The 16,779-nt window shown below is 39.6% G+C and overlaps 1 protein-coding gene across 2 annotated transcripts in view; it reads right to left on the reverse strand.

The window, feature by feature from the left end:
• chd1 (chromodomain helicase DNA binding protein 1) overlaps positions 1–16,779 on the reverse strand; it is a 100,622-nt gene that overhangs the window by 23,164 nt on the left and 60,679 nt on the right. For both annotated transcript variants that reach the window (XM_008423828.2, XM_008423827.2), the window contains exons 26-27: positions 12,133–12,271; positions 2,946–3,096 (exon numbers count right to left, since the gene is read on the reverse strand). In XM_008423828.2, coding sequence (XP_008422050.1) covers positions 2,946–3,096; positions 12,133–12,271 — 290 coding nt within the window. The remainder of the gene's footprint in view (positions 1–2,945; positions 3,097–12,132; positions 12,272–16,779) is intronic.

Consider the following 16,779-nt stretch of genomic DNA (forward strand, 5'->3'; position numbering starts at 1 on the left):
CTATTACAGATAAAAGGTAAAATAATATTGTTTAAGTGCCATGGGCATTGGCGCAACTACACATTATTCAGGTGGATGCGAAAACATAAATCGGCGCTGTCTGGAGCTCCGCGTGCGAGTAAAGGGGGAGGCGATGGGTGACAACAGACACTAAGTCACGTTATTGCTTGGATTTTACGGCGCCACCTTAAGTCCCTGAACTTCACATTTTAACAGAAAAAAAGCTCAATGCGACTTGGATGTAACGAGTAACGCGACAGTTTTGTAGAAATGTAGTAAAGTAGAAAGTACCCATTATTAAATCTGGTTTTATCCCAAAAGATAAAACCAGTGAACATATTAAGCACAAAAAACAGATGCCTTCCTTGACAGTCTTCTCCAATAAAAGTTCCAAATGTTAAAATAAATAAATATATATGAAAAATGAAAATTTGGAGGGAATATTTGTTTGTCAATACAGTAAAAGCACAGGCAACCTGACTTCAGATAGAGCCAAAGTGCTTTTAAACAGTTACCAGTTGCCAATGGTTACCCACTGTTGTCTTGCTGTTTTACATTAGCCAGCATGTTGTCAGCATACTTCAACTGTTTATCACAGTATGATGAAATAAGTTATGCTACCAAATTGACATTAGCAAATGATATACATCTTAATGAACCAAAGCATTACATGGAGGAAGAGGGGAAAAAAGGAAAACAGAAATCAAAAGTGCAGCAGGCTCAATGAGGCAATGCGAAGTGCAGAGACTGTGTCCGCGTTTGTTCAGCTGTTGTGCCATGCATGCTCAGTATGAGGGATTGCTGTAGCATTAATGCCCCAACGCAATCAGCGGCCCACTATCATTTCATTTACATCTAGGAGTGAATCTGCAAGTCAGAAATTCAAATCTATTGGGTGGGTTTCCCAAGCAGGCCCGGCGGCATGGGCGGTCATTGGCTGCCCACAGAGTCAGCCGTGCACCCCCTGTACAGGAAGCAATTTCTTTCATTTTTACCTGAGTGACCCACTTTCTGATAGTCCTATCTCGACCTGATGCAGCAGGGGCTCCCACACTTCCCATATCACAGCCCGCTGCCTCAAGCATTTTTTTCAACCGCTACAACTGTGTAATCCATTGTTAACATGTCGCAATGTGTTTTTCCGAGCTACATTTAAACGCAACATGAGCACTAAGATGCTCGTGTCGTTTTACACCTGTGCGGCAGCGACGGAGACATGCTGCTGATGTGCAGAGCTGCTCAGGTGTGTTAGAATCATGGCAGCAAAAGAACTTTTTCCGCCCCAAGCTAACCGAGTGAGTTGAGTAAAGCTGTTCAATAGAGGCAATGTTAGCTAAATGATGGCTAGATAATGCCAATATATCACGTAGATCTTGTTAACAAGAACAGGCTACTAGTTTTGTTGTTATCTATGTTCAAAAGTGGGTAGTACTGGTTACCACTTTTATTGGAAAAAGGTACTTATAAGAGTAGATTTAATGCACTGCGCTCTGTTGTCTTAATTAACTAATATTATATTTACTCTTTCTTGATTAGATTGATTTTGCATTAAGAAATGGACTTCAGAGACTGGAAACATTACATTTCTGCAACACAGAGCTAATTTTAATGAAAATTTGAGTATAATTACTCAGCATTTTATACATGACAATGTTAATATCCTTACTGTTTATTTTGCATTAATAAACATGGTTATTTTATCTGAAATATTACATAAAGGTTTGTCTGCGTATTTATTATTAAAGTAAATCTTGTTTTACTTTACTTCCCGTTTGTTCAGACCGGGATGATATAAGTTTATTGTGCGGTTTGTCCGTAAAGCTGCTCTTACCCTGTAAGCATCAACCCTCAGCTGCCCGCCGTGTTCCGTCTCTCCGCTCACCTCTATAAATCCTCCTCAGCTTCTTCCCGCCGTTCAACCAGCAGCTCCACAGCAGAAAGGCTGCCGAACTCCCGGCATCGCGCCGGTCATTTTAAGGATGTTTATTGATCCCACAAAAACGATGAAAACCCGGAATTATCACCAATCAGTAAAATCCCCGCGGGCCGAACTTGAAGATTGGACGTTATGCCGCTAACACGTAGCTTCTGTCAACAACTCAGAGGCGGAAGTCAGAGCTCCGCGCAACGCAAATAATGTTCCGGCTGAAACACTGTGCGCTAAATGACAAAACATAAATTAATAAAATTATTAAAATTAATTTTAATAATCGAGGTACCCGAATCACTCGAGGAATCGTTTCAGCCCTACTGGTCTTGACTTTCTCTTCAGTGAAAATCTATTTATTCCTAAAACCCATGCCAGGATTGATGAATCTGAGGAACCAGGATAATTCTAGGTGAGCTAGTCTGATGTTTGAGCCACAAGGGCCTGTTTTCTCTTTCTCTATCTCATTTTTTTCCCGTGGGCTGGTGTCCAGACATGACAGTGGGTTGATCAGATAACCTTGCTACTGCTGAGGTGGACAGCAGTCCATCTCCACTGGGAACTTTCTCTTTTATTTAATCCTTTTTCCAAAGAAGCAATAGACATAATATGCTAATGCATTCGGCCAGTAGTGTTTAAAAGATGGAAAATAGAAAGAGCAAGGGTTTTATTTTATTTTTTAATATAATATGTTATATTACGATATATAATTAGATAATTTTAATATTAAAGTCCACATTATCTTAAGCGTGCCAGTGTGAGGGATGGAAATACAGGGCTGAAAATGGGTTCTACTCTAGAGTCAAGAGAGTCCATTGATAAAGTCACGTAGTGTCAATGTAATCTCCTTGACAATCCCTCACAAGGAGGATTGGCAAGGATTGAAGGATTATCAACCCCATATTAGTATGGGGTTGATGATAAACCAATATTATTTAACATCTATCATATTTATGCATAATATCCTGGCTTAGTAGCCTATCAAAGCTAAGACCGCATTGAGATGATGTGAACTTACCTTGTGTGTGAGATTTAGGTCCGGGTCCATCTTGATCATCTCCCAGCTGCCATATCCATATTCATAAATTCCTATGAGAAGACTCGAATCATCCTCCTTTCCCCATTCAATGTCAAAGTGTGCTGCCTTCGAGTGACATGGAATCATGTACCTATACAATTAAAAAAAGTTCAGGCTTAGACATGAAAACATACTTCTTGTGATTATGAATATGTAAAAAACAAACTCAGGTTGTGGTTGAGAACTACAGTATGCTATTTTTCAAATTCCTAGCAAAGTTGTCAATTTAGAGTTTTACACAAGTAAAAAAAAGACTAAACACAGTTTATGAGTTCCTTTAGTAAATGGAACTTATATGGGGGAATTTCACTGCCATAAGTTGAGAGTACACAATTTCAGTCTGAAATCAGGATTTCATGTCTTGTTCTCAAAACTTGTAAAACTTACACTCAAAACTTCTTCTTTCTTTCAAATATCCACTGTGTTCTCCCATACCTCGTGCTCAAAACTTCTCTCTGCTCAGATCAAACCTCTGCTCGCTTGTAAATTCTCTTCTACTCTCTCAAAACATAAAAGTACTGTAGCCTGGCAACTGTCTCTGCCAATAGAATGAATGAAATGTGTTGTAGATAGAAAGTGCTGTACTGGGCAGTGAGAAGCTCCTCGAGGGTGAATTTGTTTCCTTCTAGTGGGTGTGCCTGTGTGGCTATGTATCTCTCTGTTCTATATCGACCTATAGATAACAACCTATATCGATAGATATTAAAAGAAAACTGATAAAATTCAACAGCCATTCTTTCTAAAGCATACCGTGACTCTTTAAAGTGTAACTAACCTCTGAAAGCTAAACCCCACCCATGGCAAATTTAGAAAAATTTCAACAAATGTGACTGATCCAACAGTTATAGCTGAGTCAAGGAATGAGCAGAGGAGATGGGTCGGGGTGTGATCAGGACGAAAGAAGCACTATTATCAATTTATCCACTTTGTCGCTATGTTAATCAATTTTCAAACTTCTCTAGAGACTTCTTGAGGTTTAAAAAAAAAAAAAAAAAACATGTCAAGGGCATGTCAAAATTCCTCTAGCTGTTGTCTTCCCATTGCTGGCTTATTTGTTGGACACGCTTGATGCGTCAAATTGTCCGCGAACCGCGCCACGATGGGCCATCGATGTGCCTCCACATGGATTTTGAATGTAAACCAGACACACCTGACATGTGAAACGCGTTTGATGTGAAGGCACCATAAGGTTCTGGCTCGTTTATTATAGTCATCATAGTAACCACGGTAACACTTTATTTGATGGGGTGTGAATAAGACTGTCGTGACACTGTCATAAAAATGACATAACACCTGTCATGAACATGAATAAGCCTTCATGCATATTTATGTCTGTTGTCATAAAGAGTCATTCAGTAAATCATGACACTTAATACAAAATTGACATTATTTAAAATATCTTTGTGACAACTTGACATTAACCAAGAAATTGTGATCTGACAAATTTGTTATAAAAGTATTACTGATTAAACTTTAGAAATTATATAGCTTTATATGGTAATATTTTATTCCTCTGCCATTTTGTTTAGTCTTAAATTTCTGAATTTAATTGATCCTAAAGTTTTACAGCAAGATGTCTACGAACTTTGCATTTGAAACATTATTTAAGGCTGTTTTAAGTAGTGCAATACACCATCTCCACCAGTGAGAGGCAGCAGTGCACGAACAGGCATGCATTGTGTTGATGAAGAAGAAATCTTCCATATTGTGGGGCCAACCTAACAAGTTATAATGGCCAAACCTCCTGTTTAAAACGAAGCTAAAGTTTGTCACCTACAGGTCCTTCTCAAACAATTAGCATATTGTGATAAAGTTCATTATTTTCCATAATGTAATGATAAAAATGAAATGGTCATATATTTTTGATTCATTCCACACCAACTGAAATATTTCAGGTCTTTGATTGTCTTAATATTGATGATTGTGGCATACAGCTCATGAAAACCCAAAATTCTTACCTCAAAAAATTAGCATACTTCATYCGACCAATAAAAGAAAAGTGTTTTAATACCAAAAAAGTCAACCTTCAAATAATTATGTTTAGTTATGCACTCAGGACTTGGTCAGGAATCCTTTTGCAGCCTTCAATGCTGCGTGGAGGCCATCAGCCTGTGGCTCTGCTCAGGTGTTATGGAGCATTTCTGGACACCTTCAAAGAACTGCTGCCAGGAAATGAAGACAACAAAATCTCCATGTTTTCAAAGCATTACAGGAAGGTTATGACGAAGGAGATGGCTGACTGTTGAAAGAACCCATTTTCTTAAGTTAAAGAATAAGTAATTCTGTTTTAGTTTTTCAATCATTATTTCAGAGTAACAATATACTGACCAGAAGTTAAACATTTTGTTTGAAGAACAGGTTATCTTTTGTTTTATTCCAATGTACAAAGGGTTTGTTCTACAGCTATGATGGTAGTTATAAGTAGCCCAGTGTGTTTCACTTCACTTGAGGTAAGACTTGATATCAGTGACTCTGTTAGCATAGCATTTATCACTGTAATAATACTAGATGACATCTTTATAATTGTTGCTACTAGTTTCACTTTACTTGAGGTAAAAGTTATTAATGACTCTGTTAGTATAGCATTTGTCACTGTAATGACAATTAATGACATCTTCATAACTGTTGCTACTTGTTACAATTTACTTGAGGTAAGAGATAATATTAATGACTGTAATAACACTTAATGACATCTTCGTAACTGGTGCTACTTATTCCACTTGATGTAAAAGGAATTATTATTGACTCTGTTATTAAATAATTTGACAGTGTAATAAAGCTTAATGAAATCTTTATTGTTGGTCCTACTTGTTTAGCTTTGTTTCAGGTAGAGGAAATATTAATTACTGTTTTGTTACTTTTTGTCTGACAGTGTAATAACACTTAATGACATTATTATGACTACTATTTTGACATTTATGACATGATTCTTGGTTAATGTCAAGTTGTCATAACAAAGACATTTTGAGTTATGTCAACTTTGTATTAAAAGTGTCATGATTTACCAAATGACACTTTATGACAACAGTCATAAATATTCATGAAGACTTACTCATGTTCATGACACTGTCATATTTATGACAGTGTCATAACAGTCTTACTCACACCCCGTCAAATAAAGTGTTACCGCAACCACTAACAGCTGACATAGCTACTGTCATGTCAGTTGGGTACAGATACGAAATAGCAACCTTTTCCACTGGCTCTACTTCAGCAGCCCTGCTCTACTCATTTGTACTACGAAGTAATCACATTTCCACAGACCAGGTCTTGTGCGAAATTCTGTTCCCCTGTGAAAATATGTTCCTTATGAGTCAGGAGTGCACACTGCAGCCAGCAAGGCGCATCCAACCATTTTCAAGTCACTTCTGATCGAATTCTTGGTAAAACAAAACAACAATCATGTCAAGGTAACATTCATAATATACAGTGCCTTGCAAAAGTATTCGACCCCTTTGAACTTTTCAACCTTTTGCTGCTTTTCAGCCTTCAAAGTTCAAAAATGTGTATTATTTTGTGAGGAATCAACAAGTGGGACACAATCGTGAGGTGGAACAAAATGCATTAGATATTTTAAACTTTTTAACAAATAAATAACTGCAAAGTGGGGCATGCAATATTATTTGTCCCCTTTACTTTCAGCGCATAAAACTCACTCCAGAACTTCAGTGGATCATTGAATAATCCAATGTTGTACTAAATGACTGATTATAATAAATATAATCCACCTGTGTGTAATCAAGTCCTGTATAAATGCACCTGCTCTGTGATGGACTCAGGGTTGTGTTTAAAGCACAGAAACATCATGAAGAAATGGAAGGAGTATCGGAACACTGCAAATCTGCCAAGACCCGGCCGTCCCTCTAAACATTCACCTCGAACAAGACAACAATCAGAGGTACACTGCACAGATCTGGCCTTTATGGAAGAGTTTAGGAAAGCCATTTTTCAAAGATATCCATAAAATGTCTGGTTTAAAGTTTGCCACAAGTCACCTGGGAGACACAGCAAATGTAGAAGGTGCCCTGGTCAGATGAAAGCAAAGTCCAACTTTTTGGCCACAATACAAAACAATATGTTTGGCGTAAAAGCAACACAGCTCATCACCCTGAACACACCATCCCCACTGTCAAACGTGGTGGCAGCATCATGGTTTGGTCCTGCTTTTCTTCAGCAGGGCCAGGAAAGATGGTTAAAATTGATGGGAAGATGGACGGAACCGAATACAAGACCATTCTGGAAGAAAACCTGTTTGAGTCTGCAAAAGACCTGAGACTGGGACGGAGATTTATCTTCCAACTATGATCCCAAGCATAAAGCAAAATCTACAAAGGAATGGTTCACAAATAAACGTATAAATGTGTTAGAATGGCCAAGTCAAAGTCCAGACCTGAATCCGATCGAGAATCTGTGGAAAGAGCTGAAAACTGCTGTTCACAGGTGCTCTCCATCTAACCTGACTGAGCTCCAGCTGTTTGCAAGGAAGAATGGCCAAGAATTTCAGTCTCTTGATGTGGAAAACTGATGGACATACTCCAAGTGACTTGCAGCTGTAATTGCAGCAAAAGGTGGTGCTACAAAGTATTAACACAAGGCGGCCGAATAATATTGCAGCCCCACTTTGCGGGTTTTTTATTTGATTTGTTAAAGTTTAAAATATCAAATAAATTTTGTTCCACCTCATGATTTTGTCCCACTTGTTGATTCTTCAAAAAATACAAAACTGAGTATTTTTTGACCACTCCACAACTTGTATTTTTCCATTGGATGTCAATGAAACTTCTCTACTACAGGTAAATTAGGCTGCTGAATAAAATGGATAGCCAAAAAAGGCATCCATTTTTGGTCATCTTCAATAGTTTCCTTGATATTGCTGGTAGGGAATAGGGATTTTTATTTTATTTTTTTTAAATCAGATTTTAGAGAAATTTTGACTCTGCTGTTAAATCATTTGACAGTGTAATAAAGCTAAAGAATTATCAAAATGTTATTTTTTTAAGTGTTTCGTTGAACGGTCCTTTCTAGATGTCAATTTGGCTGCTGCATCAGATAACATTTATTTGTGGCCATCTTTAGTAGCTTTTTTTTCTATTGCTCGTAGAAAATTGAGATTTTTTGGTAACACTTTATTTGAAGGGGTGTGTGTAAGACTGACATGCCCATGCCGCTCATATCAGAAACTGCCACAGAGCACATCTGCTAAGGTGCATCATGTGCGTGTCACACAAATAGCACAAACCTAAACCACACAAATGCAGGTCGCCATGCATAATGCCCATGTCCCTTAAAAACAGTGGATCTAATCCGCTTTTTAAAATTATTTATTCTAATTATACTTATCGTTATAATAAATAATGACAGGGAAGCAAAGCCTACCTGTGTGATCCACAGGAGGAGGAGGAGGATGAATAACCCCATGTTCAGGTGAGGAGGTGAAGTGACCATGTTTGCTTAATTTCTCCTCTTTTGTAAAGGTTTTGACTAGATTTAACTGTTTACCCCTCCCGCAGTCTTAGCACGACGCTCAGGAGAAGCACGGTGGAGCGCAGCAGAGCACCGTCGTCTGCTTTACAGTTTGCAATACCACAAAAAATCTGTTAAACCGGTGACCCTGCTAGAACTGTGCACGCGGTAAAAAGCTCAGGAGCGGTTCACTCCACCACTCTTAGAAATGCAGGAGACTTAAAACTCAGGTTATTCACTTTTAGCTAGCTTCACTACGTAGCCACATTTAGCTTATGGAAGGAGCAAAACCTAGAAGGGGCGACTCGGGCGAAGTCTGTTCGTGTATTGATATGCGTGGAGCATCACGCACATTGGTTCTATAGGTTTGGTACCAATATAACATTAAAGCTCACAATTGAATCTTTATTTTGATACCCATTTTGTCAGGTTTAATTTTTATAATTCATTCGCTATTTGACGATCTGTTCGGAGGCTTTGATATTTTTATAATTTACAAAAAAACATCAAGGATGCACAATGTCTGAGGGACTCCTCACTGCCAGATGCACTCAAGTTCTAAGCTTGCTTTGAGGATCCTAATTCCCCCTTCAGCACCAGATTAATACCACATTCCAAGGGTGACCACAGCAGATGTGAAGAAGTTCTTCACATCTGTAAGACCCGCTTAAAGACAGCCATTACTGTCCCTGTCCCCAAGTGTTCCACAGTGACAGGCCTGAATGACTACAGACCTACAGCGTTAACATCAGCAGCCATGAAGTGCTTTGTAAGGCCCACATGACCCACATCGAGCACTCCATCACTGTGGACCCACATCACTGCTGCTGATGCCATTTCATCAGTGATCCACACAGCACTCACCCACCCGGAGAGCAGGAACTCTACAGCCGTCTGCTCTTCCTGGAGTTCTTCTCCAGGATGATGGTCTTCAACACCATCATCCTACAGACCCTGGTGCAGAAACTGTCCACTCTTGGACTGAACTCTAGACTAAGCAACTGGATTCTGTTCATCCTGACCAACACACCTCAGACTGTCAGGATCCACAACACCGTCTCCTCCTCCATTACCCTTAGCACTCGCTTGCCGCAGGGCTGCGTGCTGAGCCCCTCCTCTTCACTCTGCTGACGTATTAATGCTTGGCAAGACACCCCAGTTGTCACATGGTGACAACACAGCAGTAGTGGGAACTCAGTCCTGAGGAGCTTTAATTCGCTGTGTGGTGGAGAGCGTTCTCTGCATCTGCATCACCATGTGGCACAGCAGCTGCACTGCTGCTAAGAGGTTGGACCTGCAGTGGGTGGTTAAGGATGCACAGAGGACTGTGGGGAGCAGCCTTTCTTTCACCTTGGACCTCTACACATCATGATGCAGGAGGAGGGCGCTCCTGATCAGGAAGGACTCCATCCATCCTGCACACAGACTCTTCCAGCTGCTCCCCTCAGGCAGGAGGCTGAGCAGCATCCAGAGCAAAACCACCAGGCTGAGGAACAGTTCTTCCCTTTAGCCGTCAGACTGCTGAACTAAAGCTGCACCAAATTCAGCTTCATCTTATAAATGATTTACACACAAACTTGTTTTAAAATATACATATCCATATGAGATAAATTACTTCATTATTTATTTATTTTGTGTAGCATATTTCTTAATATGGGACCTGAGCAGGGCTTAAAGTAAAAGCCTTGAGACTTGACTGGACTTTTGCCTGTCTTTACTTAAGACTTGACTCGGACTTGAGGACAGAGACTTGAGACTTGCAACACAGTGACTTGGTCACACCTCTGGTGTGACGTCACATGCAAAGGGTCAAGAGCAGTAGTTACCTGGCTTGAACAGTTTCAATTTTGTGAGGTGAAAACAATGTTTATCAAAATGTAGACAATCTGAAGCCATCATTGAAAAGGAAACAAAAACGTAACATAAGGAAACGGATTGTTCTTTTAAAAAGCATTTCTACATGCATTGTTTTGCTTGTAACTTTTTGACATTTCAGTGGCTTGTAAAAGTAGTCATACCCCTTCAACCTTTCCATATTTTGCTACATTACAATCACAAATAAATATAATTCACTTGAATAAAAGTGATGCACAATTGTGAAGAAAATTGTACATGACTCAACATTTTTTACAAATAAGAAACTTGGTGTAATGTAACTTTCCAGTTCAATTCCTAGCCTTTATTTGGTTTAAACTAGGGCTGTTGTAAACAAATATTTTGGTAATCTAATCGACTAATCTATCAATTATTCTTACGATTAATCGAGTAATCGGATAAAAAATTGATAAAACAAAATACTGATAAATTCAGCATAACACCAGTGTTACTATCGGATATCAATATCAGTCCAATTGTTCATTTTTTAGCATCCCTAACAGTTACATTTTTGTAGTTTAGGAAACAATAACAATAATAGCTCACTTTCTAAGTTAACCACAGCAAAAGTTACACAAAAGTCTGAAATTACATTCAATTTAATAACAAAGAGGCAGGCTCACAAATACGCTTATAAAAAATGTCTATACTCCAGCTTTTAGTTTCTGTGTTCATCTTCAGTCAGTTTAATAGATTAACTCTCACCTTGCCCCAAACCTGTAAAGCTTTGGCTTTCAGAATATGGGAAATGTCGTCTGGAGTCCAGTGCAATATTTCCCATATTGTGGGGGGCTTCGGGTGGGGAGCGGAGCGGAGGAAATAGACCATGGGACAGATGAACATAAGTCCAGGGACCGGTAGACCAGGGATGAAAGTAAGAACGGGGGGGTGAGCAATACGGGATATTTACGGCACCTTCGTTCGTCAAACTCAGAAACTCATCTACCAGCCATTTACCGTAACCCATTTGCTGAGACCGGGATGATAAGAAATTTATTGTGCGATTCGTCCATAAAGCTACACTTACACTGTAACCATCAACTACTCAGCTGCCCGCCGTGTTCCGTCTATCCGCTCATCTGTATAAATACTCCTGCAGTTCTCTTCCCGCTGTTCACTTTCAACCAGCATCTCCCAGAGGAAAAAGGCTGCCGTACTCCAGGTATCGCGCCTGTCATTTTAAGGATGCTTACTGGTCCCCCAAAATCATTGAAAACCCGGGCATTATCAATCAATAAAATCCCCATGGGCCGCACTTGAAAATTGGACGTTATGCCGCTAACACTTAGCTTTCATCAACAACTCAGAGGCTGAAGTAAGAGCTACGCATAACGCAAATAATGTTCCGGCCAGAACACGGTGCGCTAAATAATAAAGCATAATTTATTTTTTTTTTTTTGGCTCTAGTGGCCTTTATTTGAAAGTAGTTTGACAGGAAAGAGGGTTATGATAGAGTGGGAAGACATGTGGCAAATGTCGGCAGGCTGGGAATCGAACCTACGACCACCGGCATGAGGACTAAGGCCTCAATACATGGGTTGTGCTTGGCCCCAGCGCCACCACAGCACCCATTAATAAAGCATAATTTAACGAAGCTTCGAGGCAGGTAAATTTTCCTAGAGGAATTTTAATAATCGAGGTACTCGAATCATTCGAGGAATCGTTTCAGCTCTAGTTTAAACTGTAAAATAGTAACTGTTAAGATGTTGATACTTCAGTGTGTATTACAAGGGTAATAAAAGAACTGGAGAAAGGTGAAAGTTACTCAACATAAATTTAGAAACCTTACCTCTTTCTCTCCTCAGGATCAGCAGGGATGGCCTTGTGGAGTGGAGCCAGTTCTTCTTCGTGGGAGATAACAAGCTTGGCATTAACCTGGACTCCAGAGATCCTAAATGTTGGCCCTTTCACTTTTCCTCGTCTTCCTCCTAATAATTATTGAACAACAATAAAAAAATATATAATTCATTTCATACCAGGAAAATAAAGTAATGCGGCCAAGTAACAGGTTGAAGAAGGTACAATATCAATATGTATATAATACATATTCACTAATTTCATGTACAGGGAAATTTCAGACAGCTGAAAACAGACGTTTTCATAAACTAAATGACAGGATGCATACACATTTTTTTCCTCACTATCTGAAGTTAATCAGAACTTCTCTCGTCTTAGGTGAGTTAAAAATTATATACTTAAATATACATATTTACAATTCACACACACACATATATATATATATGTATATATATCGTGTTCCAAATTATTATGCAAGTGATATTTTCTCGGATTTTCCTAAATGGTCAATGCAAATTATGGTCAGTATAATTTTCAAGTCATGAACTATTACAGTATAAATCAAATTTTACTGAACAAAGCTCCCAATGAGAACAGTATTTTTTTTCAAAAATAAAAAACTCAAAATGCATTGTTCCAAATTATTATGCACAGCAGATTTTCTAAACATTTTATAGAACTGCAAACGGTCATTCTTTGAATGTTCAGCATTAAGTGGTCACATGTACTAAAATCAAAAGCTACTTTAATGAAAAACATCTTAACAGACTGAGTTACATGTTAACATAGGACCCCTTCTTTGATATCACCTGCACTATTCTTACATCCATTGAACTTGTGGGTTTGTGGATAGTTTCTGCTTGAATGTCTTTGCAGAATGTCAGAATACCTTCCCAGAGCTGCTGTTTTGATATGAACTGTATCTTAATAGGAGCCCTCAGATCTTCTGCTTGATGACACTCCAAAGGTTCTCAATAGGGTTGAGGTCAGAGGAGGACGGTGACCACACCATGAGTTTCTCCCCTTTTATGCCCATAGCAGCTAATGACACAGAGGTATTCCTTGCAGCGTGAGATGGTGCATTGTCATGCATGAAGATGATTTTGCTACTGAAGGTACGGCTCTTTGAAAGAGAGTGATCAGTCAGAATGTCCATATACTTTGCTGAGGTCATTTTCATACGCTCAGGGACTCTGAAGGGGCCGACCAGCTCTCTCCCTGATTTCGGCCCAAAACATGACTCCACCACCTCCTTGCTGACGTCACAGCCGTGTTGGGATGTGGTGGCCATCCACGGGCATTTTAGCATCTGCTCTTTTAATCCGATGAATTTGTCTAACAGAAACCTTCCTCATTATGACTTTATCTGCATAAACGCATCTTTGTTCTGAATCAGCCACCTTGTCATACGACACTGCACTACCTGATGATTTTCAGCAGCAGAGAGATCCTTTCTCTTTCCCATATTGCTTGAAACCTGCGGCCTGCTTAATCATGTGGAACAAACTTCTCAAGTACAGTGCATCACAAAAGTGAGTACATCCCTCACATTTCTGCAGATATTTAAGTATATCTTTTCATGGGACAACACTGACAAAATTACACTTCAACACAATGAAAAGTAGTCTGTGTGCAGCTTATATAACAGTATAAATTTATTCTTCCCTCAAAATAATTCTATATACAGCCATTAATGTCTAAACCACTGGCAACAAAAGTGAGTACACCCCTTAGTGACAGTTCCTTAAGTGTCAATATTTTGTGTGGCCAACATTATTTACCAAAACTACCTTAACTGTCCTGGGCATGGAGTCCACCAGAGTTTTCAGGTTGCCATCGGAATGTTTTTCCACTCCTCCATGATGACATCACAGAGCTGGTGGCTTTTAAAGACTTTCCGTTCCTCCACCTTCCGCTTGAGCTGTGTTTTTCAACCACTGTTCCGCGGCACACTAGTGTGCCGTGAGTGATCGTCAGGTGTGCCGTGGAAATTAATCAATTTCACTACGGTACCGTATTTTCCGGACTAAAAGCTGCTACTTTTTTCCTTAACTTTGAACCATGCGGATTGTAGCCCGCTGTGGCTTTTCTGCGGATTTTTCTTCAACCACCAGGGGGCTCTCTAGCAGGAAGTGAATCATTAGAAGTCAAAATTGTAAATCAAAGAAGAACAGCAAATTTTCATTTAGAACAAGCACATGCTAGCAGCAGGCACGACAGAGAAATGTTTTCAAACTCATATCATGCAGCTTTTAAGTTGAGGGTTGTCGATCTGGCACTACAGGAGGGAAATAGAGCCGCTGCATTTAAGTTCGGTGTGAACGAAACCATGGTTTGAATTTTGAGACTGAGGGCTGCGTCCTTACAGCAGATTTATTAGGACGAGGCATTCTGCTGCCCTCTGCTGGGTCCTAATGGAAAACTGAGAGCAGCTTCCAGTTTTTATTTTATTTTTTTAATTGAGGGTGCTAGTATGGTGCGCTCTATAGTCCAAAAAATACGGTAATTAGTTTTTTGAAAATGAATTGTCTGCAAATAATGCCATCTTCGAGTATCTGCTGTAGTAGTAGCAGCGGCGTAATCATGTAATGTTCTTACCACTAGATGGCAGTAGGTACAGAGCATTTTACATTAGAGAGAATTAGTGATGCATGAATGTTACAGGTCGCGGTGAGAGCATCGTATCTAGCAAGACAGTGATGGAAAAGACAGAGAAGCTCAGCAGTAGTTGGAAAGAGCATGAGTCCATTTCCCACAACATGTCTGTGTGAAATGAGCTTATCAAGCCTGACTACAATAAAAACTAAAAACAGAGACAGAGCAGTGGAGGAAGAGCTTTGTCTTTCTTCAATTTCTGCCAGAAAATCAGCTGTTTTCATCCAAACATGCTCAGGTTTCACACCAGGTGGGTAAAATATACAGATATTGACATTTTGTACATGNTTGTACATGCAACTCTTCATATTGTAACAGTGAATATGAAGTGAAATGTTTCCCAAATATTATTGCTTCTTTCAGAATAAGAATTATTTTCTGTATTCTGGCTATAAGATGCTTGTAGATTAGTTTGTAAAACAGTTTGAAGTTTTCTACAATTTCTTTAAATTTAACACCACAGTGTTGTTTCACTGATCAGGTGTATTTTTGAAGTGGATATGTTAGGTGCAGTTTGAAATAAGAAATGTAAAATGTGATAAAAATGCATTTTTGTGTTTATTTGATTCCTATTCAAGAGACTTTGGTAAGAATTACTATATATAGGCGGCTACAGAGTATCTTTATTTCCATTTTTAGTTGGTGGTGTGCCTCGGGATTTTTTCAATTAAAACAGTGTACCTTTACTCAAAAATGGTTGAAAAACACTGCGTTTGAGGATGTCCCAAAGATGTTCTATTGGGTTTAGGTCTGGAGACATGCTTGGTCAGTCCATCACCTTTATCTGCAGCCTCTTCAATAATACAGTGGTCGTCTTAGAGGTGTGTTTGGGGTCATTATCATGCTGGAACACTGCCCTGTGACCCAGCTTCCAGAGGGAGGGGATCAGGCTCTGTTCAGATAGTCTCCAGCATGTGTTGCTGCAATCAGGTGAGGAGTACAAAGATAAGTGTGTGATGCCTACAGTCAAGCATGGTGGTGGGAATGTCATGGTCTGGGGCTGCATGAGTGCAGCAGATGTTGGGGAGTTACATTTCATGACCTCCAATATGTACTGTGAAATACTGAAACCAAACTAATTGATCTTAATCACACCACAAGACCTGGTTCCAGAAATTGATGTCTTTTGTTGACTTGTCTTCAGCAAACTGTTTGCGGGCTTTCTTGTGTGCAGACTTCCAAAGAGGCTTCCTTCTGCAGTGACAGCCAAGCAGACCAAGTTGATGTAGTGTGGCGTATGGTCTGAGCACTGACAGGCTGACCTCCCACCTATTCAATCTCTGCAGCAATGCTGACAGAACCCCTGCACATGTGTTTCAAAGATAGCATTTGGATGTGACGCTGAGCACGTGCACTGAGCTTCTTTGGATGACCAACGCGAGGTCTGTTCTGAGTGGGCCCAGCTAAAAATGCTGGATGATCTTGGCCACTGTGCTGCAGCTCAGATTCAGGGTCTTGGCAGTCCTCCTGCAGCCTTGGCCATCTTCATGTGGTGCAACAATTTGTCTCCTCAGAGAGTTCTTTGCCATGAGGTGCCATGTTGGACCTTTCAGTAACCAGTATCAGAGAGTGTGAGAGCTGTACTACAAAAGTGAACACACCTGCTCCCTATACACACCTTAGACCAGTGGTCCTTAACCTTTTTTGAGGTACCGAACCCCCCAGTTGCATATGCGCATTCACAGAACCCTTCTTATTCCCCCCCCACACCCCTACACACAAAATACTTTGCGGTATTCTGATTTAGTAATGTAATTATATTAGCTGTGTAACCACCCCCACACCACTAGAGGCAGTACCAACCCCGAAAAGATGCGACTAAGGAGCAGATTTAGACAGTGGTGGAGAAAGTATTCAAAAAATTTACTTAAGTAAAAGTACAAATACACAGTCAAAAATGTACTTAAGTAAAAGTCAAAGTACCACATTAACATTTTACTTAAGTAAAAGTAAAAAAGTCCTGGATTTTAAAAATACTTAAGTA

This window comes from Poecilia reticulata, linkage group LG12 (assembly GCF_000633615.1).
Source record: "Poecilia reticulata strain Guanapo linkage group LG12, Guppy_female_1.0+MT, whole genome shotgun sequence".
NCBI lineage: Eukaryota > Metazoa > Chordata > Actinopteri > Cyprinodontiformes > Poeciliidae > Poecilia > Poecilia reticulata.